General features: G+C 46.8%; 15 protein-coding genes across 15 annotated transcripts; 7 read left to right on the plus strand and 8 right to left on the minus strand.

Annotated features, from left to right (window-relative positions):
• Nucleotides 1-713: 713 nt before the first annotated feature.
• Nucleotides 714-1114, plus strand: COCMIDRAFT_41384 (uncharacterized protein; the record flags this gene model as incomplete). Its single annotated transcript, XM_007695024.1, has 3 exons — nt 714-830; nt 885-908; nt 962-1114. The coding sequence occupies 3 exons, from the start codon at nt 714-716 to the stop codon at nt 1112-1114; spliced, it is 294 nt and encodes a 97-aa protein (XP_007693214.1).
• A 412-nt stretch (nt 1115-1526) lies between these two features.
• Nucleotides 1527-1931, plus strand: COCMIDRAFT_41385 (uncharacterized protein; the record flags this gene model as incomplete). Its single annotated transcript, XM_007695025.1, has 2 exons — nt 1527-1663; nt 1748-1931. 2 exons carry the CDS (start codon nt 1527-1529, stop codon nt 1929-1931), a joined length of 321 nt encoding a protein of 106 aa, XP_007693215.1.
• Nucleotides 1932-4220: 2289 nt separating this feature from the next.
• COCMIDRAFT_9832 (glycoside hydrolase family 78 protein) lies at nt 4221-5003 on the plus strand (the record flags this gene model as incomplete). The annotated part of the gene is made up of 1 exon (XM_007695026.1): nt 4221-5003. One exon carries the CDS (start codon nt 4221-4223, stop codon nt 5001-5003), a length of 783 nt encoding a protein of 260 aa, XP_007693216.1.
• A 563-nt stretch (nt 5004-5566) lies between these two features.
• COCMIDRAFT_41387 (glycoside hydrolase family 3 protein) lies at nt 5567-8091 on the minus strand (the record flags this gene model as incomplete). The annotated part of the gene is made up of 8 exons (XM_007695027.1): nt 5567-5612; nt 5642-5968; nt 6092-6222; nt 6448-6657; nt 6801-6914; nt 7014-7425; nt 7547-7647; nt 7915-8091. 8 exons carry the CDS (start codon nt 8089-8091, stop codon nt 5567-5569), a joined length of 1518 nt encoding a protein of 505 aa, XP_007693217.1.
• A 469-nt stretch (nt 8092-8560) lies between these two features.
• Nucleotides 8561-9843, minus strand: COCMIDRAFT_41388 (uncharacterized protein; the record flags this gene model as incomplete). The annotated part of the gene is made up of 4 exons (XM_007695028.1): nt 8561-8744; nt 8804-9105; nt 9172-9502; nt 9551-9843. The coding sequence occupies 4 exons, from the start codon at nt 9841-9843 to the stop codon at nt 8561-8563; spliced, it is 1110 nt and encodes a 369-aa protein (XP_007693218.1).
• A 316-nt stretch (nt 9844-10159) lies between these two features.
• COCMIDRAFT_30770 (uncharacterized protein) lies at nt 10160-10465 on the plus strand (the record flags this gene model as incomplete). The annotated part of the gene is made up of 1 exon (XM_007695029.1): nt 10160-10465. One exon carries the CDS (start codon nt 10160-10162, stop codon nt 10463-10465), a length of 306 nt encoding a protein of 101 aa, XP_007693219.1.
• A 795-nt stretch (nt 10466-11260) lies between these two features.
• On the minus strand, nt 11261-13613 carry COCMIDRAFT_41389 (uncharacterized protein; the record flags this gene model as incomplete). The annotated part of the gene is made up of 6 exons (XM_007695030.1): nt 11261-11699; nt 11756-12316; nt 12361-12381; nt 12434-12554; nt 12603-12636; nt 12690-13613. The coding sequence occupies 6 exons, from the start codon at nt 13611-13613 to the stop codon at nt 11261-11263; spliced, it is 2100 nt and encodes a 699-aa protein (XP_007693220.1).
• A 569-nt stretch (nt 13614-14182) lies between these two features.
• Nucleotides 14183-14668, minus strand: COCMIDRAFT_30772 (uncharacterized protein; the record flags this gene model as incomplete). Its single annotated transcript, XM_007695031.1, has 3 exons — nt 14183-14350; nt 14406-14455; nt 14515-14668. The coding sequence occupies 3 exons, from the start codon at nt 14666-14668 to the stop codon at nt 14183-14185; spliced, it is 372 nt and encodes a 123-aa protein (XP_007693221.1).
• Nucleotides 14669-15035: 367 nt separating this feature from the next.
• COCMIDRAFT_109280 (uncharacterized protein) lies at nt 15036-16513 on the plus strand (the record flags this gene model as incomplete). Its single annotated transcript, XM_007695032.1, has 4 exons — nt 15036-15918; nt 15970-16018; nt 16070-16259; nt 16316-16513. 4 exons carry the CDS (start codon nt 15036-15038, stop codon nt 16511-16513), a joined length of 1320 nt encoding a protein of 439 aa, XP_007693222.1.
• A 2036-nt stretch (nt 16514-18549) lies between these two features.
• On the minus strand, nt 18550-19637 carry COCMIDRAFT_109272 (uncharacterized protein; the record flags this gene model as incomplete). The annotated part of the gene is made up of 3 exons (XM_007695033.1): nt 18550-19122; nt 19176-19468; nt 19523-19637. 3 exons carry the CDS (start codon nt 19635-19637, stop codon nt 18550-18552), a joined length of 981 nt encoding a protein of 326 aa, XP_007693223.1.
• A 6-nt stretch (nt 19638-19643) lies between these two features.
• Nucleotides 19644-19895, plus strand: COCMIDRAFT_109264 (uncharacterized protein; the record flags this gene model as incomplete). The annotated part of the gene is made up of 1 exon (XM_007695034.1): nt 19644-19895. A coding segment is annotated over one exon (252 nt), but the record flags the coding sequence as incomplete, so codon positions are not given.
• Nucleotides 19896-20028: 133 nt separating this feature from the next.
• On the plus strand, nt 20029-21136 carry COCMIDRAFT_109287 (uncharacterized protein; the record flags this gene model as incomplete). The annotated part of the gene is made up of 2 exons (XM_007695035.1): nt 20029-20331; nt 20384-21136. 2 exons carry the CDS (start codon nt 20029-20031, stop codon nt 21134-21136), a joined length of 1056 nt encoding a protein of 351 aa, XP_007693225.1.
• Nucleotides 21137-21511: 375 nt separating this feature from the next.
• Nucleotides 21512-21727, minus strand: COCMIDRAFT_48500 (uncharacterized protein; the record flags this gene model as incomplete). Its single annotated transcript, XM_007695036.1, has 1 exon — nt 21512-21727. A coding segment is annotated over one exon (216 nt), but the record flags the coding sequence as incomplete, so codon positions are not given.
• A 657-nt stretch (nt 21728-22384) lies between these two features.
• On the minus strand, nt 22385-23162 carry COCMIDRAFT_44479 (uncharacterized protein; the record flags this gene model as incomplete). Its single annotated transcript, XM_007695037.1, has 3 exons — nt 22385-22772; nt 22823-22938; nt 22989-23162. Coding segments are annotated over 3 exons (678 nt in total), but the record flags the coding sequence as incomplete, so codon positions are not given.
• Nucleotides 23163-24131: 969 nt separating this feature from the next.
• COCMIDRAFT_109284 (uncharacterized protein) lies at nt 24132-24680 on the minus strand (the record flags this gene model as incomplete). Its single annotated transcript, XM_007695038.1, has 3 exons — nt 24132-24199; nt 24284-24405; nt 24469-24680. 3 exons carry the CDS (start codon nt 24678-24680, stop codon nt 24132-24134), a joined length of 402 nt encoding a protein of 133 aa, XP_007693228.1.
• Between the last annotated feature and the right edge of the window lie 687 nt (nt 24681-25367).

Genomic DNA, 25367 nt, shown 5'->3' on the forward strand with positions numbered 1-25367 from the left:
AGGGATTGAGGATAGGGATTGAGGATAGGATAAAAAGGTTGAATATGAAGAGAAAGCTACTTTAATTTTGTCGTGACTCCTCAGGGGTGAACGAGTACAAAAGCCACATTTGGATCGCATAGTCATCTCTTCACAATTGAAAGTGACATTCGTCAAAGTTCTTCACATTGCATACCTAGTTTCTCCATTTTGAATCAAGTTTAAGAGACCTATAAAAGTCCAGAGGGATCGACTAAGGTTTCCTGGATAGCGAGAAACTCTTGTGAGACACCAAGATATATGGATACAAGTGATTGATTTTCTAGAAAAATGCGGAAACTCGGCCGGATACATATATCTGTAGTAGCAGTTTACCGGCCAAGAATATCTTCCCCTAGCGCTTCCGGGTCGCCTTTCGGAAATGATGGACTCCTTACAATCCGGAATAATTCTTCACTTTCTTGATTTTCCGTCTCGGCTCATTCATTTTACCGTAAATGCGAGGCTGTGGGTTTAGCCGGTAGGCTATTGAGATGCTGAGGTCAACCGGATCATGGCACTGAACATAGTGATGTTTTCACTAAGTGTGATACAATGGAGCGCAACAGCCAAAGAGAAGCATATATAAAGCCTCCCGCGGCACGCCTTTCTGAACCACCCACTACTTCAATAACAGAAACTAATAAACCAAAACAGCGACCGTCTTCAAACAACTATACCGCCAATTCTTCAACATGAGGGTCTCTACTATCATCGCGACCATCACTCTTATGATGCCCGCCATCCAGGCGCAGTTCTGCAACAGGAACACCCCTTTGACCTGCTGTCTTAGTGTCAAAAGTAACGGCTGTGTAAGCTCAATTCGAATTGTTTTTTCAAAAACAGAATGTTTACAGAACTTGCAGATTTGCCCGGATGTACCCGCAAACGCACGTACCATAGGCCGCCAAGACATGAAATACTTCGCTAACTTGTCGAACAGTGCTGTGAGGAGGATTGCGACGGTGAAATCTCAGTTGATAAGCGCGACATTGAATTTGTTCATCCTGAGATGAAGTCTCTTCACCAGGAGTGGATGAAACACAAGCGCGCTCTTGCTGTAGGAGCTAAGGCCGCACGGCCTCTACTAGGCTAGAGGGGAGTAATTAAGAAAATAGTATGACCTCTATGTATAGTAGTCAGCCAACGCCTTCTTAATTTATTTCTATAGTCGCGCATACTTATTTACCCCACAACAATCCTACGATGACTCTCAATTATGAATCTGGAAGGTTACCTTACTATCATATGCCTGATCAAGCTAGCGTGATGCATTCTAACTCGAGACTACATCTTATGAGTATGCTCAGTAAGCTAGGAAAATTATTATGCGATATTAACCCAGCCTACTTTGGGGAGAGAGTAATGCTGATTCTGGAAGTGAGGCTTGATGCTGATCTAATGTTCTTACAGCTTCTAGTTCAAGATGAGATATAAAAGTCAAGTATATCGCGCTCGATAATCTACAACAGCAGCAGCATAAAGCACAAAGATAAGCATCTTCTAACATGCATTTCAACAACATCTTTCTTATGGCAGCTACGGCCATTGGTTTGGCTACTGCCGGCCAAATTAACTTTTATTCCGACCGAAACTGCCAGAACTACATTGGCGAAGCCCACCCTGGCATTGGTCAAATCACCGGGTAAGTCACCTGGCTTGTCGTTCTTCCATGGATGGCGATATTTCCGACTCAAATTGAACACTCTATGCTAACGACACCTATTAGTGGCCCTGCAGGCGGCTTTTCTGCTCTTTGGGTTAACGGCGATCTGTGGTCTTGTACGCAGAGCTGCGGACCGTACTGGATTTGCGGAGACTCAGGCTGTGGAAACAAAGTCTCCGTAGCGACAGGTAAATGTGTTAGCTTCAACACGGGCGTTTGGGGTGTGAATAGGTGTCAGTTCTGTTAAACTCACGAGTCTGAGAGATGTTGCATTGGAATATTTGATAACACAAAGAAAGTATCTAAGATACTTTTATGAAAACTTCCAAGCAGATTTCGAATAGCAAAGCAGAAGTCTTCAAATTTACCATGTCTCTAAGTGCCGCGACTCTCTCCTGTAGCATTGCTGCGAGAGGTTCCAATGCAACGAATGAAATCTCCGAGCGTCATGATCGTCCACAACGTAGGCGACATCGCGCATGTGGAGGTTGTGGTAAGATATAGATGTTGATGCAATGAGACGAGTAGATTAGGTAGTACCAACGAGACAGGTGTTGAGGCCACCTTCCTAGGCACCTGGAAGTGAATTCTGCAACTTATTGCAATGGGATTTGGGGGCTGGAACACGGCTAGCCAACACTGGTGTCGATTATCACAATGAGTACCCAAGAGGAGATATAGATAAGGCTGCGATTAGTTTGCTCAGCTATTCAAGGCTGTATTTGTAGGCTGGATGGTCTTTTCTACAAAGATTTGATAATCGCAAGCCGAGTCATGCAGGGTTATTGATTGAATCACTCACCCTCTAGTAGCGTGTGACTCGCAATATCTCGGCCCGATATTTGTGCGGCGAGGGACATACTTCCTACTGGTCGCAGTACCATTCAACATTTTCGCGGCTTTTCTGAAGCATCGATGTCCCTGCTGCAGGTGTGCTCGCGTGTTAGGTGCGCGAAACACAACCGCCGTTGCATCGTAGCAATTCAATAAATGGAAAGCTGACCGTGCAACAGTTTCGCTAGTTCCGTCAAGTCGAAGGTCAAGGTCTAGTTGTGTGGTGTTCTTTTTTTTTCATAATGTCTTTCTCCTTCTGCCGTTGTGACATCCATGCCTTTCACGAAGTTTCGGGGATAGACACGGACATGATTCGCCTGTACTCTGGGTTGAATTCTGAAGATGAGAACTCGATGCAGACTGCATACCGAGTCAAATTGTCAAATTAAGAAGCTTTTGACTCATTGCTTGTGAACTCTGGCAAGATTGCTGGCGGCCAGCAACGCGATATCCTGTGCGCGCTCGAGGGCGGCTTCCCCTTGATAGCATTCCATCATTGGCGTGTAACCGTCTGCGACGGAAACAGGAACGAGTCGGAAAGTCCCATCCAGGAATTTTTTGCCGCTTATCCTCGCTTAAGTGGCCCTTTGCCACCTTATAGCATAAACCGGACATATATGCCACACAGCAGTTTGATCTTTCGCACATGGCATGAAGACGAGGGAAACAGAAGTAAAGATATCTGAATCGGAAATAACGGCGATAAACCTATGTATCTACGAAGAGCGCTACATCAGGATAGAAACCCCACAAGAGCTGTTGTCTTTGCTTCCGGACTGGGCCATTTGAATTTGAATTGTAACGGTGATCCGGCCTCACCGAATGGACTTGTTCTTGCGTCAGGATAAACGAGCTACCATAGGACTGTGCAGTTCGTAGTACATGATATATCCATCATCGTATAGCAAGGCGCGAATGTGCTGGGAGCTCACGTCGGCAATGGCTTGTATGCTAGAGATCAAGGGAATGACCGGTGCTTTAGGCCGAGTTATGAAGACAATGCATGTGTAAGATATGGGGACGAGTTGTGCTTTTTCGCCGAGCTGCACCTGTTCCACGAAGACGGTACGCGCGATACCATCACAACTGGAACAGACTAGAAAGTGCGGAAGAGCGCGACAACGTTGGTGAACATATATTCGTCTGAAACCGAGGACTTCCGCGCCGTTCCTGTAGGTCGAAATACGCCAGAATACCGCGAAGACGATCAGTGAAAAGATGCGAGGCCAGTCATCGGCCCGCGGCAATTCAAGTATCAGATTCAACCACCTATTGTTTTACAAGAGACATTCAAGCCGATATCATCAATTGTATTGGAGCCAGGTGTGATGAGCTTTGATTTTGGTCAGAATATGACGACTATGGTCAAGATCCAGTTTTCCGGTTCTCCAGACGATGTAATTATGGATCCGCTTCCAAGACTCTTGGCAAAGATGGTCAAGTACTGATGCCAGACCCACTCTTCAAGCAGTTTAAGACGGGCGTATTCTGCAAACTCACATTGGTGGGAAATGGAGTGGAGATGTAGGACCCTGACTTTGGCTTTACGAGCGTGCGATACGTTCAAGTTGAAGGTGTTGCTCTCAAAGATGGCCAAGGGTTTCCCCTTGTACAATCAATTGCTAGCAGACATGTCTCTTCAGCTGCCAGACGATCGGACGCGCTTGAGACTGATAGGGGAGACGTCAATGCTATGGTCAAGATGTGTCACTGGTCTTTTGCCAGCAACTTCTTCAGTTATCACACTGATTGTTCGCAGACTGAGAAGTTCGGCTGGCTTGAAGCAACGCATCTCCTTTCGCCTGCGACCCAATACATTCGAGATATGGAATCGATATACTCCAAGATATTGGATGACATAATGGACGCGCAAGAACCAAATGGACTTTGTCTGACAATGGCACCCAAGACACGACACATGTGTGGTCAGCTCCACGACATAATCACGTGGTGTGGTATAGTCGCTCCGTTTCCTGAAATCCTTCACTTCTATTATGATTCAACACATATTTTTGAGAAGCTCTTCAGACCGTGCGTCAACTACATGGAGTACATCAAGACAAGAGAGAACGGATCAATTGAGCATGGTCTTGGCGACTGGGGTCGCGATACTGCATTTGGCAATAACCAAGCGAACATTAAAACTGCCATATACTACCGGTGCTCACGGTATGTTGAAATAATGGCAAAAGTACTCGGGAATTCTATTGATCAATCCCGCTTCCGAGCTTGGGCTCATCGTATAACCAAAGTGTACAATGAGAAACTCCTCGTTACCGACAAAAAGTTGCATCCATATTCATGCTGTACTTCTCGGAACGACCTGGGCAGTCAAGATCGCAATATGTTTACACAAGCTCTTGCCCTCCAATTCGGTCTTGTTCCAGAAAAATATATCACTCATGTCCAAAGCGCTTCCCTAGACCGTGGTGTAAATGTAAACAACAAGATCTCAGCAGAAGAAATTGGGCTCAAATACCTTTAGAATACTCTCGCCGACCTCGGTCGTCCCGATATGGTCCTTGAAATGATACAACAAGAAGAGCATCCTTCATACATGCGCTTCATTCGCCGAGGGAGACTACACTCAACGAGTTTTGGCAGGGCGCTTGTAGAAATTTAGACATATAGTCGGTAGTATGGATGGTCCATATGGCTTGATCGAGGTTGAGTATACTAAGACAACAGATGAGCAGATCATGATGCATATTGCTGAGCCGACAAGCACGACTAGTTTCTTGTTGCTGCAGAGGGAGGAAAGCACAGTAGTAGTGACCAGGAAGCGTGGGCAAGCTATGAAGAAACGAGGACGAAGACTAGACTCAATCAGGTAAGATACAAGCTACAACTCACCCCATGAATGCTATTTCATTGGAGAATTTTACTGGTGATACAAGCAGAAAAGGAATGGAATAGGAATGGAATAGGAACGCAAAGCGGCACATGATGTCAAGGAGCATTGCGAACCCATTCAGCATAGATATCAAAGTGCTGGTCTTGAAGTCTCCCGAAATCCAATCTCGCAGCTTTCTCAGTCCTTCAAGGAAGCTACAAATGATTCCAAATCTTGCCTTTACTAATCTCGAAGCTCGTTCTTTGGCCCCTGTCACGACACCATATGACCCTGGCTCTATTCCCCACCCTGTTTCTACCTCATCCCAATAGCTAAAGGCCATATCTAGCCGGATGGAGATGATGGTAGTCACTTCTTCTCCAGGCGCCAACAATCTAGTCCTGGCGAAACCTTTGAGCTCCATCTCTGGTCTCCAAGGGATCCGGTTCGAAGGGGGTGTGATATATACTTGTACGACATCCTTGGCTACCCTTTTTCCAATGTCCTTCGTAGAAACAGAGAACTCAGGTTCAGGATCGTGTGTGCTATCATCAATTGACACCTCAAAGCCTCTGTACACAAAAGATCTGTAAGTCAACCCGTAACCGAATGGAAACCTCACTTCGCCTATCAGTCCCACCGCGCGATACCCAACCCCAATTCCCTCGGCATATCCAACTGTTGCAATTACATCCTCATTTCATCGAAGTGGGAAATGAGCTGGAGTGGGTGCGTCCGACAGCGTCTTGAACCACGTTGTTGCAAATTTGCCGCTTGGAGAAACACACCCTGTCAACAAATCTGCTGCGGCACATGCGTCTTCTTGACCTGGGAAGTGCGCTAAAAGAACGGCATCGGCGTGGTCAATCACCTCGCTAACATCGATTGAATTGCCACCATGAAGGACCAAAATGGTCTTGTGTTAGGCAGCTGCTACAGCTCGTATCATTGGGGTCTAATTATCTAGAAGCTCGATAGACTTCAGATCGAATCCTTCAGGCTCGTACTGCTCATTGCGACCTTCGTAGACTATGTCTAATTTCTTGTTATATGAGACTACAACGTCTTCCTGGATAGCCTTTTGTTTGGAAGGGGCCTCCTCGAAACAGAATGCAGCAGCATAGGGCGTTGGCTCGCCAATGCTAAGCTTTTCTGGCCCTTGCATGATGAACTCAATTCTGTACGCAGTCTGTGTCTGCGTTGAAATCTGTGTCCAGACCTCGAGGAGAATGTGGTTAAATATAAATTGCTCCATTGTTATGAGTATAGCAGGACCTGGAGCGATCTCTTTACCATCCATCATCAACTTAAAGGATCCGGTGCATCGCATAGCCGAAGTGTGGTGCCCCGTCGTCACAGGTATCAAAGCAGTGGAAATTCGAACGTGAGATCAGGCTTGAATTCGCCGAACATCTAGACGTGTCCCTCTTCGCCGGATTTAGATATGACTGTTTTTTCTGGTGAATCGTTATTGTGGTAAGCTATGTCGACGCCAGGTGTGCCACTCTTTGCCCAAGTTTGTTCTTTGGATACCATTGGAATAATACAGCGAGTCCGGACACCCTAAACAATATTGATGCCCTTGAAAGTTCTGCGAAAAACATCAAGCGGTCAGTGTCGGTACTTCGGAATACAAGAGGCGCTTCCTCCACCAGCGCAAACGGGATCTTTTGCGAACTCGCCGACGAGTGCGACCGTGCTGCTGGTTGCAACTGGCAGCGTACAGTTTTCGTTTTCTAGTAGTACCATACTGCTACATGCAATGGAGCGAGCGAGATCACCGGTTGCTTCTGAAATCACTGAACGCTCTAGTTCCTCGCTATGACACGCCCTTGTGCGGTCTCTTAATTCAAGCATCTTGAGGGCCTGAGCGTTGGTTTCTGCTTCAAAAACCTCACCCGCTTTTACCTTCCCAACCAATTGCACACCACGGAACACGGGTAAAGGCATCTCGAGGTCAAGACCGGCTTTGATAGGTGCAACAGCATCGTGTACGGCAAACCAGTCGGATATGACAATGCCTTTGAAATTGCAGTCGCCGCGCAGGACATCCTGGTAAAGCTTGGCATGCCCACTGAAAAATTACTCGTCGACCTTGTTATAACTGCGGCTTTCAGTGCCTGGATGATGGAGAGGTGTTGAGGTTGTCTTACGTTGACACAACGCCTTCAGGATCACAATTTCGCAACATGTACTACCATGCGGCCAGGTAAATTTCTCTAAGCGGCCTGCCGTTCACCTTTTCCTTCACATCGTAGTAATGTCGTAGGGTTTCTGCATCATTCCCCACAAAATGCTTGGGACATGCGCCCACACCCCTTCACTGTATTCTGTCGACAATGACAGTTGAGAAAATGCCTGATATCAATAGACATTCATAGAAAGATCCAAAATTTCTTCCTGCACGAGGATCGCGGTGAATGTTGATTGTAGGACCCAGGACGACTTGGGCACTTTTCAATCTTACCTGTCGCGCTAGCTCTTCACCCAGTCTGCCTAACAGCTCCGTGTCGCAAGTAGATGCATATCAAGTTATGTTGGGAAAAGAGGCTGTTTTGAGAACAGCCTCCTGTCCGCCCGGTCCGGTACCACATGTGGATTCAGCAACGCGGAGGGGAGGTATGCCCAGACGTGCGACACCGGCTACTGCGGAGAAGTCGCGACCCGAAATTAGTGTCACTTTCTCCTCAAGCGTCAGCTCAGAAAGTAGGCTTGCGAAATGACTGGAATATTGAGACATAAAGTGTGGGGGATATTGTGTGGGGCAAGCATTCTGGGGTGCTATTTGTGGTAACTTGAAAATGCAAACAGTGCCCCGCCATCTCTGCTGCAACTCGGAATACACGAGCATCGGATCCGGAGGCTTTAGGCTTGCCGATACAGTAACTTTTGGGCTCTTAATAGTGCCCCGTACAGGTGATAAAGTTATTGTGGGTCACGATATCCGGCATCGTCGTGCGTCAGATGGAACGGGGACGAGAGACTGTGGCAGCCATACAGCCAGGAAAAGCGGTCCGAATAAATCAACACACTCTCATCCTGGCCACAAGAAGAAATGTGTCAAACCCAGCTTTAGAGAATACCACAAGATTGATCTCGGCTATCAATAAGTCGTTTGGAAGCCAGCATACAAGTTGAGGATTCAGGCATCGATATGGAATATAGAAACATGAAATATGCGACACATCATAACTATGCGAGTGAACCACTCAATCATCCCCCCCCCCCCCCCAGACAAATTCCTGTGATATGGTTTCCATCAACGGCCGAATGGCCATACCATAATCACCGCCGTTAGGTGTTCGTAATACGGTATGAATGTGAAACTTCGCAGGAGTGTCGTTATTCAAAAACACTCTTGAATGATGGTCAAATTCGATAGAAATGACTGGGCTTTATATCCGATAGTAAAGGCGTCGTCATTGCCAAACCCGCCAATCTAGGAAAAGTACGTTTCGTGGTACCAGGATTCCGCTTGCTCTAAGCGCGACGTACGGGCTCCGGTTGGAAGGTACTGTATGAACTGCGATATTATCGCGGTGACAAGCCACGGACCGGAGGAGCTCATGTCACTGACCCTGACACCCTCATATGGCACAACTCTATTCTCTCGATAGGCACCACACAAATGCTGCTGGTCGTCATGGTTCCAACGCCCATGTGACATTGATGGATCGTGAAGTAGCTTATAAATCTGTGCGTTTGCCCGTAATTGCAATGGAAGGGACTGCGTGAGCTGCAGACCAAGGCGTTCCTCTTCTTAAAGGATAGGTGTGCCTACATAGGGGTCGTGCGGGTCGTCGATGATATCCGGTTCAACTCCAGTAAAGCAAGGAGATACGACTATTTGGTTCCTATATAACAGAATGTTCAGACAAAGGTAGTGACCGTAGAATGAGAAGCCCCAAGGTGAAGTAAGCGAAGGTGTTCCCAAAAGTGCCAGGTTGTACGACAAGTCGTTACAAATGCGTGGCGCATTTACGAGACGACCGAGAAACCCGTTGATGCGCATTGCCCCAAGGGCTTTCTGGTAGCCTTCAGGTGATAGTGTATGCTCCAGTAACTTCAACGAAGCAGTACGTATAGCCAGAGCCACCTCGTCCAGTCGCATACCCTTGTCGCTCAGCAGAAACTCAGGATTTGACCATGATCTTCACTCAGCTGAGTCGATGTGATAAATGATATGCCTTTCTTGAGACTCGTCCAACAATGGAAGCAGTTCTTGGGCGACAACTGCTATCTCGGGAACTGCAACACCCTCGTCTTGAAGCGGAAAAAAACCCGATCGGACCACGCCATCATTCGTTATTCCTCGGAACGGCTCTTCGGATAGCTGCCTCCAATGCTGCCATAAGGCATGTAGCCATGGCGGTTGTGCGCTGCCCTTGAAAATTGATGCGTACTCGTGTGCATCTTGCTTTTGTAGAGTTACGAAACGCGATTGCGTTAAATCCGGTAAGAATGGTCGGAACCATTTGCCGTTCTCCTCCATCACTAGATTGAACAATGCGCAACTGATGCTATTCCATATGGATGTGTTGCCGTTGTAACATATACTTCAATTCTCTTGTTCTTAGGTATACTTAGTGAGTAAAATCGGATGATTTCGCTTGCATTCACCAAAGCCGGCTTTTCCGCAGCGACAAAGACTAGTTGATCTAGGCTCGTCGGGACCATTTCGCAAGCTGCAATACCCGAGATCTGCTCCGTGACTCACTATTTGAACTTTATTACAAGGAGATATGTTAAAATCATTACGCATCCGTCTTGACCGAGTACTAACAGGGTTATCCTAGCAGCACGTCAGAATGTCATTTTCGTCGTTCACGCGACTGCTACGCTTTGTGCCGATTTCCGATGGGTCAAGAGTATGCATTGGAGAACCAGGATCACATACTATCGGCGTCGGAGTCGCTATTCGAGAAGGCCTGTCAGTGTCGACTTTGCTAAGATCTGGGACATTGGTGCTCTCCTCAGGCAACAAGACGCACCGACGCGAGTTCATTGGCCGGCTACTTTCGCCAATCGTTAGTAGCGAAGTAGAAACGATTCGTTGCATCGGTCTCAACATGCGCCTCTGGACCGGATCACGTTATATCTGCCTTGGATACTGACAGAGGTCAGTATATTCAGTATGCGAAGGAGCTCAGTGTGGGCCTACCCACTGTGCCTACTGTCTTTCTGTAAGCCCATTCATATTTATCATGCCCATTCCAACGGTTCTGAACAATTGAATAAAGCCTAGCACTGCACTTGCAGATTCATGGCCAGCCTCGACAGTGCTGCCGAAAATCGCCCATGAAACTGATTTTGGGGATTAAGAATCCGAACTAGTAGTTGTGCTAGGGACAAATTGTAAGAACATATTCGAAGAAGATTCGCTTGATTATGTGTTGGGCTATACAGCTTGCAACGATGGTTCGAGGAAAGCAAGCCAGTTTGCATAAACGCACTGGCGCTTCTCCAGGGGCTTTGATGGTTTATGCCCGATTGGTGAGGAATGAATGTACGTACAGCCATGCCCAAGCTGATCCAATCTTAAAAGGGCCAACAATTGTGTTAAGCTCACTGATCTCTGGCCCGTCTGCACCCCATATTCCTGTTATGGAGAACGGTCAGGTAAAACAAAATTGTGGCACTGAGTGTGTATTAAGACCCATGAACGAATCATTCGAGTCTAATATTGACTGAAAAATAGCGATCTCATATTCAGTATAAGCAAGCTTATAAGTTTTCTGTCGCAGGGAACGACTCTTCCTGCGGATACTGTCATTATAACAGGAACTCTACCTAGAGCAGGCACAGCGTCCAGTCCCAAAATTATTTTGAATGAGGAAGACGAATTCACAGTAAAGATTCTTCCATACATTGGAACTTTGTTCAGCACTTTCGAGAATAAGGAATGAAACCTATCCGTTACCGAAAAATAAGAACATGGGATTGTTTGGGTCGAAAGCATCAAGTTGTGGCGCCATGTCAAAGTCCATTCCAGTGTCATCGATGAGTCCAAATGATCCCCAGTACTGGTTCAGTTGGGTTGACTGAGTGTTATCGTGGGTTATCATAGGGCCGTTTGGCTCATGTCTAGAAGGAGAGTCATTGGAGTTGTCCCCGCTTAGTATTGCGGCATTGTCCGGTTCTTGTCTACCGCTTGCTTTATCTTTTGCACGGCGCAATAGCTTCGCAGCTTTAAGAGCAACAACGCTCTCATCCATGGATTCTAGAATTTCCACAGCCATGTCCACTAGACCATATAGCGATGGTAGCTCATCATCGACGGCTGCGCCTTGTGTGATGTAAAGAAGGACAACAGAGGCAGCAAAAACGGTGTATGTGGCATTGTAAAACCTGTTTCCAAAGTTATTACCCTATTTTGATATGTACTATGCAGTACATTTACATACCAGGTCTGGAAAAAGTCGTTATGCTCATATGTTTGGTAAATGATTGTGATTGTTTGTCTTGCCGACTCTAGACATTTGCGGGTGTTCTCCAAGCACCCAGGAACACTCTCTCGCTCATCGAGTGATGATTTCATGAGCACACAGCTGAAGAGAAGAATTTTGAGATTATGGTAACGTATACCTAGCACAAGTTTCTGCCGCTTAGCCCACATGGCATCTTTGATGGAACCTAAACAGGATCTTTGTTGAGTTTGGTTATGGACGGAAGGCCTCAGTGTAGGGGGAAGTCCAATAAGCCAACCATCAAGCTCCTTCTCGATCTCATTAGCTCGAGAGAGCATGTCAGGTATACTAAGGTTGGACAGATACATCTTGTGGCAAATGTTGCGTGTGATCCTAGAAAGGTCAACCATATAGCCGATGATCGCGCAGTGCGGTGGTTCGATCATCTCAGAGACAATGGTGTCCACTGTCGTGCTCGTACCGATGACAGGGTATTTTCGATTGTGGTGGATGTCAGCGCCTAGAGTGTCGGGTCGTCCAACGGAAAATGATATCTCCCTATCGAGATTAGAGGCCGCATATATGAGCGAATGCTAACTTACACTTCAAGCGAGTAAAGGCACCTACTGAATCAGTCGACAGCTTACAAGCAGAGGATATAAGTTGAAGGCTCACCACCACATCCTTGACTCTGCCTTTAATTGGGCGATTGTTTTCCTCGTATTAGGTCCAGGGTCCCGGTTTACACCCATCGCTAATGCAGTCCGCACGGCGAAACCTACATACATGTATGAACCTGTATCCACATTAGCTTGCGAATTAGTCTATAGAATGGCTCTCTAACAGTGTGGGTTAAGTTCATTCTGGCAAACCTTTGCCTACATGCTGATTTAGCGTTATGTAGTGATATGTACTAAGGTCCAACACATACCAGCATGAAGAAACATTGTGCCATCTCGAGGTTAGTAATAAGTCCAAGTGAGTGGCAACATGACCAAGAGAGGTCAAAGAATTTGCGAGACCATTGAAGGTTAGTCAGATTATCAATTAGGTGTTCTCCGCGAACTCCGACCATCGCCCCCAGCGAAAGGACACTGTAGTAGAGAGCGACGAAACTAGGAGATGGTTGCAAACTAGCACCTGTTGTGCGAAGCGACCAGAGTACCTCACATCTTCCAAGGAACTCGCGTTTATCGAGGATAGGGTGAATATAGTGAATGGTGGAGAAAAAGTCCTCTATGAAGCTTCGACATTGGGGATAATAGTCAGCAGGCAAGCTAGTAGCGTCCAATATATCTCCATGGGATGAGGTGGGTATCGCCTGGAAGGTGGCATTATGTAAGCTGGATACAAGATGAGCACCATCCTCTCTGTCCCGGAATTGTTGTCCTGAACGTTGGACACGAGAGAGTAAAGCCATAGAAGACGAACTTCCATAAAATTCAACGCCGGCGGTGTGCTCATTCACCTCTGAAATTTCTTCTGCAGCGATACCTTGTGCAGATGTGCGCATATCTGGCTGGGGTGCGCGGTGAGGCTGTTGCTGCGCATTTTCCACATCCACGGGGCTCTGATCCGAAGGCATGACGGGCTGCGTATGAGGCGCATTAGCGGGCGTGGTCGAAAGACGCTTTACTTCATCCTCCAACTGTTTGACATACTCGGCGGTATAATGCCGAGAAGTGTGGTGCGAGCCTTGATAAACACATGTTGCATTGCGGTTCTTGCAGTAGGTGCAAGGATAAGATTCGTCGCATTTGTTCTTCTTTGCACGGCAAAGATCGCAGGCGCGAGCAGCGCGCGGTCGGCGCGTGCGATGAGACGTTTGCGTGGGATTACGCCCATTGGCCTCCATCGACACGGTGTATGGACAGTAGGATTGATGGGCTAATGCCGGGGAGCGGAATGGTTGGCGGAGAACAGGGTGAAAGTATGCCCAAGTAGGGCTGTGCGATTAACCTCGGCTGTCCTCGCAACGGCTTTTGCCAAATCCTCTTTCTTGATCAGGAAAGTAGTACCATAGCTCGTAAGTGCGGGTCCTTGTTCAGCCAATCCAATAGCATCTACTCTGTATATCTCTTCTTATTATCACTCATATACAGTAGTTCTATTGCTATAAAAGCTTTCCAACAGTATCATGAATACATTTTTACTTTAACTGCAAAGTCAATTTTTGATGCACGATTGCGGCAAGTTGAAGTATGGCCTGCCATTCTCTTCTTAGATAACTGATTTGATAGGCTATATAGCAAATAGATAGGAAAGAAAAAGTCAAGTAATAGAAGCTATTATTGGAAGTAATTCTAGTAGGGTGCTATATGAGCTAAAATGCTACTCGCACTGACTAACTGGTATAACCAAAACCTGGTGTTCTCAAGGCAACATCCCACAAAACGTAGCTACACAACTGTAGGATGCCATTCGCTACAGCAACAGAGGTATCTGATGCAGTAGATGTTCTACAATAGCATCCGGGCCCTTCTCTGTCTGCAGCCCAAAGGGAATCGCGTGCAACCTTATATCCGGTTTGATAGACTGAGCCGTTTGCTGGATCTCTACCACATCATCTGCCGTCCACATTGATGCAGAAAACTAAAAACAGATAGTAAGAATCACATTATAGATCGCAGCTTTAATGTCTACTCACCAAAATATCTGGTTGGTGTTGGTGCACACTGCTTGCAACCTGGTCCTTGCCTACACCAATCAGTCAATGTTCGTGTGCGTTGAGTAGCAGTGCAGCGCGATTCACTTACTGACGCAATTTGCTACGTATTCGATCGTATATTTATCTTTCAACGCCTCCATAACACGACCAATAAGAACTTTTGCCCTCTCCGGGGCAGTGTTTACGGTTACTAGTTTGAAAGGACCTTTTGGAGCGATGATGTGCTCTTGGGGAAAGCTCATGAGTGCGTTGTCAAGAAAAAACAATGATCTAGAATCTTGGTACACACAATCTATTACATGGCGACAGGCCAGTGTGGGAAACCGTTGTCTTGACTAAAATCTTGAGCGATATCATAAAACCTCGGAGAGCCAAGTGACTCGGGCTTTCGTTGAGTGCAGATCCGGAATTACCGAGCCACCCCCTGCACCCGGCATATCCGGAAACATCCACAACTAGACTAATAAAAAGATCCATGAGAAGCGTAGCATAAGTGGAGAATATGGGGTAGTTAGAGGGCAGATAGGATGGTAATCCCAGAATCACCTCCACTGCCCAGTCACCCATCCCAAAAGACCAATTGTTGGTAGGAACATCACAAACTATCTTATGGCTCCCCAATCACCCGCGCTATTGCGTCGCCAGTCTCATCTTCGCCTAGACATCATCATTGTTGGTGCTGGACTCGGTGGTCTAGCGGCAGCAATCTCAACTGCACAATCTGGCCACAAAGTCACTGTATTTGAAGCAGCAAAAGAGTTGGCTGAGGTCGGCGCTGGACTTCAACTGACGCCAAATTGTACCAAAATCCTCCAAGAATATGGTCTCAGCGACGCCTTCTGGTCTTCTGGCGCAGAACCTGCCTCATTGACTGTCCATCGATACACAGGCTCGATACTCGCACACGACGAGGTTTTTTCAACCAGAATTCGTCAACGATACGGCGCCCCATTTCTAGACGTGCATCGATGCGATCTGCAACAAGCGTTGTATGAACGCGCAAAACAATTGGGTGTCGATTTCAGGTTTGGATCACGAATCGTCGAGATGGAGTTTGAGCATGCTCGTCCTGTTATTTTAACAGAGCAGGGATCTCGTTTCGACGCGGACCTCATAGTTGCTGCTGACGGTCTGTGGTCGCGCTGTCGGTCACAATTTCTTGGTCGTGTTGATCCTCCCAAACCCACTGGCGATTTAGCATATCGCATCATCTTAGATCTCGATCAGATTCAAGACCCGAGGCTGCAGCGATGGGTATCCGAACCAACTTGCCATTTTTGGATCGGACCAGGCGCACATGTTGTGGGATATTCCCTACGAGGCGGGAACATGTACAACATTGTCCTCCTTGTACCCGACGATCTTCCTGCTGGCGTCAGCCGTCAGCGCGGGTCTGTTGAGGAAATGAAGGCCCTCTTTAACGGGTGGGACCCCATTCTGACACACTTTTTGGAGCTGGTCGATCATGTGGATAAGTGGAAATTAATGCACAGTAAAGTAAGCTCCGAATATCATTACAAGCAGACGTTTAACACACTTTTAGGAGATGAGATGACATCATGGTTCAACGACAAGTTCAATCTTGTTTTCATGTAACTGCTCCTGGCTTTCCATCTTTCTCAAATCGCACTAATATATCGCAGAGGTGACGCATGCCACCCGATGCTTCCATACTTGGCTCAAGGAGCAAACTCGGCCATCGAAGATGGGACTGTGTTGGGTCTACTACTCGGACTTATCCAATCTAAAGAGCATTTGCACCCTGCACTAGAATTATATCAGAACCTGCGAAAGACTCGAGGCGAATTAATAGTGCGAGAAACGTTCAAACAGGTAAGTCTCCAACATGCAAACACCATGGGTGCAAGTTGAGGTTAATCTTGTGATAGCGAGAGGCATTTCATATGCATGACGGGCCAGACCAAGAAGCTCGAGATGCGTTGTTTCTCTCACAACTTGGTAAAGATCTCAAAGCACCCTTTCCAAGTCGTTGGACGTGCCCTGAAGTACAGCCATGGTTATATGGGTACGATGCTTACAAAGAAGTCGAGCATGCAGTAAAGAACAATCCGTTTCCTTCTCCTTGACATATGCAACATTGAATAATAATACACTACGAACTAGCGCTATGCTGTGCATTTCATTCAATTGGTTATAAATAAAGTTAGTGGATGTTGCAAGACTTCACATATTTTGAAAAAAAGTCATCACTTTACATTCTGAGGGTCGTTGTGAGGTTCCCGTTGCCTAGGCAAGCGCCATCGTAAATTGACTTACCTCAACACTGTAACTCACAAACCGAATGCTCATTCATCAAGTACAAACCATGGTATCTATATTGTGGGCTTCAAAACACACTTGAATATAGAATGGGGACACAATGACCAAAATCAGGATAGATTCTATCTGGACTAGGTGATGCATGTCACAACAGGGGCTAAACGCAATACTACTCTATCGATGTCATCCTAAGTGGAATCTTCATCTGCTTGGTATCTTTCGAAAGCTCCTGCAGGTAGTTCCTTCTCAAACCTGATATCTAACTCTTCATAAGCTCTTCCCTTTGTACCTGGTACAAAGAAATCCAACAGAGCGATGTGTACGGCTACAAAACCGAAGAATATCCATTCAAGGTTACCAGCCAAATCGGCCTCATCCTGATTAAAGAGATGTAATAGGATGGCCTGCCAAAATGTGCCTGCAACACCTTGAAATACATTTCCAAGCGCGAGAGTTTTTGCGCGCAGACGTACTGAAGATACTTCTCCAGCAATATAGCCATCGCAGCGCCCACCGCCAGTCCATAAGACAAAGCAGAAAACTATAGTGCAATTCCCACACCGAGCATTTTGTTCGTAGTTCGTTTTATAGCACTGGCCATTCCCATGGTGAGGTATGCAAGTATACAGATACCTACACCGGTAAAAATAAGGATGCGACGGTTGAGCTTCGCCATTAGCAAAAGATTAAGAATTGATGACAAGACGCCCATACTGACATCGACCTGGGTGATTGTGAGTACCGTGTTGAACTATAAGCCCGACTGATCCAAGAAGTATGGTGCGTTCGCAGAAAGAACCGATCCGATAGTATAAGACACATAGAAGCAGATCAGCGTTATCATGGTGCGACGATGATCAGCGCCTTTGAAGCACTCAACGATGGATCCTTCCTTGGACTTCCGGCGACGTTCTAACTTGACTGTTTGTTGGATATCGAGCAGATGAGTATCGGTGCCTGCTCCAGTTGGGTAGAGTCGGGCCAGTGACTTTCGTGCTTGATCATGCTTTGCCTTCGTCACAAGCCAATATGGCGACTCAGGAACGAAGGGTAGTCCAAGAAATAGCCCAATTGAAACTGTCCAAGTTCCCGCAAACACGACGCGAAAAGCCGATGGATCTATTATATGAATTCGACTGAATGTGGCGGAGATGGCAACGAAGAGACCGATGTTCTGCCTATGCGTACAACCGTAATGGGTAAGGTAACTTACCAGCGCAACTGAATTAATTGATAAATCAATGCCACGCATAGCGATCGGTGTTGCTTCTGAGACATACGTCAGTGTTCTGACCACCAAAGCACTGAGTGCGAAGCCAACCAAAATCTTGGCACCAAGATATGCAGTGTGCAAGTGGATGACAAAAACAGCATAAGCTGATCAGAAATCGGAGGCGTAGCCAAGCGTTAATGCTTTATACGAAAAGAGAACCGATGAAACAGTATACATGGAAAAAGCAAAGTTGAGTGCCAATTGCGCCCAGCTGCAAGCTAGCCTTACATAGGCCATGGAGAGCGCCCTCGGCTTATCCAGGGCATTTCTACCCCACAACTGTCGGTCAAAGCTAGGGAAGCATACGAATCGATCCAGTTCTCCGCAATGATCGTACGCTAAAACCCACATACGCTCCACCGACTTTCACCAAGTTGGATATTCTCCGGACACGTCTACTACACATACAGCGCTAGCGCAGGATGCAAAAAGTGTGCTTTAACAGTAAACACTACCTGCTTCGTTGACATGGAAGAGCGTAGAATAAAAGATGCCCAACTTGTAACAAGATTGCATCATTGAACAAAGCCTATAAATCATCTAAACTATTATATAGTTGCGACAATTAGTTTAGACCATCTCAACGTGCGTCCGTCTTATCAAAGATTGTAAGAAATCAAACCCTTGTCTCTGCAGATTCCAGGTCTCTGATCCAATCTGCATTTTCGCGGCGAACGTATGCTCTTCATCAGGTACCTCAATCATGCCACATTGGACATCGTGTTTTCTCAGCTCATCGAAAAGCGCTCGGCTGAGGTGAATGGGCACCATTGTATCTGCTGTGCCATGCACAATGAATACTGGCGGAAATGTGTTTGAGATGTTTCTCACAGGGTCAACTTGGTCATACTGACCATCCGGTATTATCGCTTGCAGGACTTGACCTTTCGCGATGCGCGTCAGAGCATATGCCTGCCGTGGATCTGTGAAATCAGGTGGTCCAGGTGTTTGACCTTCAAGTGAGACACCGCTAGTGATAGGGATTGGTGATTCACTAAAGACACGACCCAAAAACTCTTTATCGAGATTACTTGGCAGCTTTGCTGCTATGTGAGCCAATTGCGTAGTCCAAAAATCATCCTTGAACTTGCACGGTCCGTACATGCTCAAGATGCCAGCTACCGGTCGAGGTATCCCAAACCCCTGTAGCAGTTAGCATTATTTGGTCCAATTTAGTCTATGTAGAAGTTTTCTACCAAGCTTAATGCCAGTGTGCCTCCGGAGGAAGTGCCAAAGGCAAACACATGATCCAGGTCTAGCTGGAGCTGTTGATGTTCTATGGAGATAAACTGTTCGAGACCGCCCTTATAAATCCACGTTAGGAGATCCCGACAATCTTGCATCGGTCCTCCAAGGAGAGTCACTTGTGGACAGAGCCGGTGGTTGGGGGCAACTACGACCCAGCCTCGATGTAAACAGTCTTGTATCTGATCTCTATTCACCATTTTGCTCGAGCCGAGCATAAAGGCTCCACCATGAATATCGATTACTAGATGCGTCGTAAATTAGTCTCCGAAAATTTCTTAGAGGTCAAACCACGTACAAATCGGAGCTGGGGATGGCCTCTTCTGTTTTGTGGAGGGCAAATAGACGTCGGCATCAATCTCTTGTTCGTCCACAACCTTGTAGACCACCCGGAAGCTCGATAGGCTAGTCATGACTTGAGTGAGAAATTCGAGGTTTTGCGCAAAGATGATTTCATGAGTGTAAACAAAGCCTCTAGTGCGCATGAAATAAACCATCTCTCATACTACCGTAGTCTAAGCTACCGGGTATCCCGCAAAATCTGGGTCCGGCATTTCCGCCACCTCGGCATTCATCCGCCCGGCCTTAGATCAGACGCAGAGAGGCATAGCCCCGCAACTGTCTACGTCCGCAAGAGGCACTATCCAACACAAGACTTTGGGCAGCAATGATACGAGACGTCTTGTAGAAGAGCATCCCCGTGACCTATGCTCTTCCTGAACCGCTGTATTCCTCACACCAAACATCCGTAGCATTTTCATGACCCTTTTTCGCCCTTTGTATCCTGAATGGAACATATCCAGAATGAGCATCCCAATCTCAACGATCCCGCCAGCATCAAGGACAACATACATGTTGGATCAGCTCGAAGGAGAGCGTCTTACACTTCCAGGAAGCAAAGGTGTATTCCGTATCCTTGCGTCATCTAAGCAGACCAACGGCGGGATCGCCGTCTTCACTAGCGGTGCAGTGCTGTCAGATGCACCTGGGTTCCATTGGCATCAGGAAGCACACGATGTTTTTTTAGTAACAAAAGGCTTCCTTAAGCTTTGGAATGGCGACAAATGCAGAATACTTGGCCCAGGCGATTTTGCTTACGTTCCGCCAGTACGTTGATTTTTTAAATCCATAACGTAGATATGCCACTTACACGGTATAGAAAGTGATACACAATCCTGAGCTACTTGGCCCTCACACAGAAACATTTGGCCTTGTTGCTCCCGGGGATTGGGTCGACTTCTTTCGTTACGTTGGGGAGACGTACGGCGGCGTCATTGTGCCTGAAAACGACAACCGCGACCTCAAATCCATGTTGATCCCGAAACTCATGGCGTCCAAGGATCGCTTCGACGTTCATTTTGAGAGAGACCACAAGGCACCTGAAGTAGGCCCATGGGAAGACTCTGAGAATCAACTACCAGCTCCTGGGCAAGCATATTTTCTGCGAGCAAACACAGGTCCACGATGGATCTTAGGTGGTGTTCTCTCCCGACCTTTTATTCATGCTGAACAAACTGGAGGAAAGTTTGCTATCTCAAGCGTAGAATCATCGAATATTTACGACGCGTCGCAGCAAGCATTAGCACGTTGGCTAACATTTAGTGAGGTTGACCACTGCTTTTGTGTGCAAGAGGGCCTGCTTCGGGTGCGATTGCAATCTAGTAATGGCTGGAGTGAGGTGCGTGAAGGGCAGACCCTTGTCGTGGCTGCTGGTGAAACCTTTTCACTAGATTTTGGTAGTCGATACGTTCGCGTGTGGTCGTTTACGAACGGACCTGGAATCGAGGAGCTGATCAAGCAAGCCGGTAAGAGCTATGATGGTTTAGTCATACCAGACGTTCCTATCGCAGCTGATGGTCATGTAATACTTACTATTTGTGAAAAGCTAAACATCAGCTCTATTGACCTGTAGGGTCTTTCTCTGAATACACCAGACTCATTTTCGTAAGCCTCAATATCAGTCTTATCTTCATGGTTGGCTAGATTACACGAGTCTCAGAACTCACCGCTGTCAAAGTTAAAAGTGCATTTCCTATCATTGTAGGCTTGATTAATGAATCTAAGGCACGTATAAGATCGTCATCTAATATGTTAGAATGACCTTGGTTGCATTGTGTGTTCATAACATCATAGACACCAACTCTCCTCATAAATGGGCTTCTTCGCTCATATTCTTATCATATTGTTGCTTTTGTATACAAGTGAGTGCTGCAAACTCAAACTTAGTCGGACCGTATCACAGCTTTCATGAGATTTGGCTTACAGTGCGACACCAACACTACACTCTTGCACACTGTGTGCCTAGAGCACATGACCCGGGCACTGTCCCCCTGCAGCAGGCTTGCATTGAACCACCTGGACATGTTCCTGACGATGGCCGCGTGATGCATCGCGCACCAACTAGTTCAGCAGGATTCGATGGAGTATATCCGCAGATATTACCCCACACCGCCGAATTGGTAGACCATGCCGCGATGTTGACGCAGCAGAGACGTATAGGGCGGGAATCACATTGAGATTGCTCAAGGGCAGGGATTCGGGAAGTTACAGTGGCCAACGTAGTAGTAGTAACGCTTACTGTCCGTATGAGTGGCGAAGTTGTGGCCATAGTGATCGTAGGGGTTGGAGCAACGGCAGTTGTCGTTGTAGAACTTATTTCTGTTGCTGTGTACACGGTCTCGGTGGCTGTAGTGAGTGTAGTAGTTGAAGTAAAGGTAGCGACCCTGCTGCATGCTGCAGAGATATCTTGAGATGACAAGCCCTGGAGAGCTGACGGTGTTTCGAGTGCTGCTGCTGGTGTTGCCTGTAACCTCTTCTTCAGGTTACCCTGCACTGTTGTGGTTGTTACCACAGTTTCTGTGCTTGCTACGGTAGTAGTTTCTCCGGACACAACTACGGTCTCAAATAAGGTGATGGCAGAAGGTGTAGATGTGAGTAGGTCGATGGTTGTAGTACGTGTGATAGTCGAGATGGTGGCGGCTGTGCGTACTGTCTCTACTGGTGGACTGTAATTGATATATGAGGCACAGAATTGAATGTCCTCAGGCGTATCGAGCAATTTAGTGATGTCCTCCGGATTGGGAGTGACCGGACTAGAAGATGGTGTTGCAGGTGCCGATAGTGACTTGACTGAAAACCCTATGCGTATGTCAGCAATCCGCTTTGTTTGATTCAATCCCTGCCGTAGGTAATCCTTACCATTCACGCGAGAATCTGGGACCGGTCCCAGGTTTTTGCTCTTAAGATAACATGATCCACTGCTCCCACTATTACCAACGAACGATGCTGCAACACATTCAGAATTAGCCGCGCATGCAGCTGAGCAGGCTTCTAGTCCATCAGTCCACTCCAATTTGAGGTCGCCACCATAGAAATCAATACCGCAACTCAGGGTAAAAGAACGGCTGGTGGTGCTATCGGAGGTGAGACAGCCATTGTTGTCAGGGCAGCTAATGGAAGCCGGACAGGGCTGTTGCGGTCGCGCTGGTGAGCTTGAGAGAGGGGTAGGAATAACACGAGATACTATACTCGCGCCTGTCACTCCCGCACTATTTCCTGGGTCAATATTACGATTCTTTTGTCTTCTGAGACTACTTACCTGGTTGAACCGGCGTTGAGTGCGTTTTTCAAGTAGCAATCCGTGCCCACGTAACTCAAAGCAACACAACCATCTGCAGACGCACAGGTCTTCATGCAGTCGGCAACTGTTGCGGCCTGTCAAAATCAGTATTTTTGCTAGAAAAGCCGATAGGTCTGTCAAATACATATACTCGTCCCATGTCGCCTCCAAAGAAGTCTGTTGCACAGCTGACTTTGAAATCGGCGCCATTGGAACTGAATGTACATTCATTATCATCTGGGCAGATCGGTAACGGTGGGCAGATGAGTGACGATGCACGCAAAGCCAGTACCGAAGCTAAGAAAAGAGCAGAAGACATATTGAGCGACCTTATCCCAGTCGAATCTGGATGGAATAAGACACAGCCCGGATGTGAAGCACTTGCATAAGTCGCGACATATTATATAGCAACAGATAAACTCCCTTCAATACTGGGCAACTCCAATCGTGGTTCAGAGGCTGACGCTTTCGGTCCACCATGTTGCGTACTAAGAGGCCGTGGCTGAACTGAATTAATTTTAGGAACAGGGGACGGCAAAATGAGGCCTAGCACCACAAGCCACAGAACGGCGGCGCTATGGTAACCGCGATAGCTGAGCGCCACGATGTATTCAACGAATTTCGGTTATATAGTCAATTTGAGCATTGTGCAGATATGGACCCGAGTCCGCGGCTTGTATCCTAAATCCCATAGTTCGGCTAGAATTGGGCGTCCAGCGCAGCCGAGTAAGAACCTGCAAGTGTCTGAAAATCTTCTAGCGTGTCCCAAACAAGATGCTAAACTACTCACGCATTGATAAGGAAGCATGATCAATCTGAGCCGGTGGTTTTCCTATCAGAGATTGTCCTTCCCCCACCCCTAATACCTACACTTAGGGCCCTTTGGCCCAGGGTAGCCCTGCCCAATTCAATCTTCACTCCAGCATTGTTGAAATAAGCCTTTCGAACGGGACTTCAGGTTATTGACAGTTTACATATTGTGATTACAGATCGTTCAATCATGTTTGCCCTTGTTACTAACTATTCGTGTCAACGACTGAATTATTGTCTACCAAGAATGTTCACTCTTCTTAAGGTAATTTCAATAGTTCTGCATCCCTTCGTATTTCTACTTAGTTGCATAAGGGTCTAAATCTCTGCTACTAGTGCATTTTATTGTTCGTATATTGCCGATCGCAATGCGAAGTCTAAGAGATAGTCTAGTATCTAACACCGTTCGGTCTCATAACCCTCCACACTACCCTCCAAAACAGGTATCCGCCTGTTTCCTCTAGTGCATTTACGCTCTCTAGTTTGGACCGCCCTGCCCAAAGCACTTCATAACCCCATTCACGCTCGTGATAGTGCTACCAGCATCTACCGAGAATTGTAAGCATGTGCATCTTGTCGGAAGCCCAGTGCAGGTCGTGACGCTAAGATATAGAAAAGTTATTCACTTACTGATATCAAACGATCCACTCTGGGTATTTCCGCTGTTATCCTTACACTTAACAGACAAGAACAACGAACGTTGCGATGAGGGAAATAGACCCTCGACTGAGCAGCTTTTGACAAAGTTACCACTGCAGTTTTCGTACAGTTAGCAATGACATGTAAAAGCAAGGAAACTGAGTTATCCCACATACTTTGCCTGCGGAATCAACTTCCCATCCGCATTCGCAAAACACGTCGACAGCCGAAGGATCGAACCGACGAGTTGATTGGCATCATTGAAGCAATCGCATCCCATGACACCGGCTTCAGCCTTGTTGATGATGAGACTGCACGACTGGCATTTATTGGTGAAGGACGCCGATGCCGTTGCTGTGACAGCGGCGAAAAGGTATAGAAAGTGCATTGTGATTGGGTTGTTGAAACTGCGACGATGGTGGTGAGGTAGTGCTTGAAGTATGAGCTCGGGAATGATTTAGTACAGAGTCGGGGGTTATTCTTGTGCATTTATACTAGTTGGCTGGTAAAAGGTGTTTACCCCGTTGAGAATTCATTGCTGTGGAAAACAGCATTCGACTCTTTCTCCCCACAAGACTTCTTCAGCCTCAGTCATACCTTGCTTACACGTTTGAACCAATTCGGCAAGTTGCTGGCGTTGTCGTGATTACTCACAAAGTCTTGGCTGAACGTATCTGGTTATTGTTAGCCACTTCATAGACTATCGCTTATTGTGTAGTAAGCAAAATCCCGTATCCACGGACGGTCAGTGGTTTCTGTCTTCTGAAACCTACATTTTTGGATTTTTTCCCTTTCCAGAATATATACCTGACTAAAACATTTCTATTTCTATAATATCGAGGTCCATGATGTGGTAAGTGATGCTGCCGTGGTACTCTAAATCTAACTCGCGAGGATCAATACGTTGGATTTTGCTACGTATAACGTGACGGATAAGCGAGTCGGTCAGGCAAGCGAGTCGGTCACCCTACCAACTTTGCGCACCTCTGCGGGCATATATCTCAACAACACAATAGTATAACAAATATAGAGTAACAGAGTGAATTAAGCAGTACTATTAGTATCTTTCTTACAC

The sequence above is a fragment of the Bipolaris oryzae genome (genome assembly GCF_000523455.1).
Source record: "Bipolaris oryzae ATCC 44560 unplaced genomic scaffold scaffold_263, whole genome shotgun sequence".
Lineage (NCBI taxonomy): Eukaryota > Fungi > Ascomycota > Dothideomycetes > Pleosporales > Pleosporaceae > Bipolaris > Bipolaris oryzae.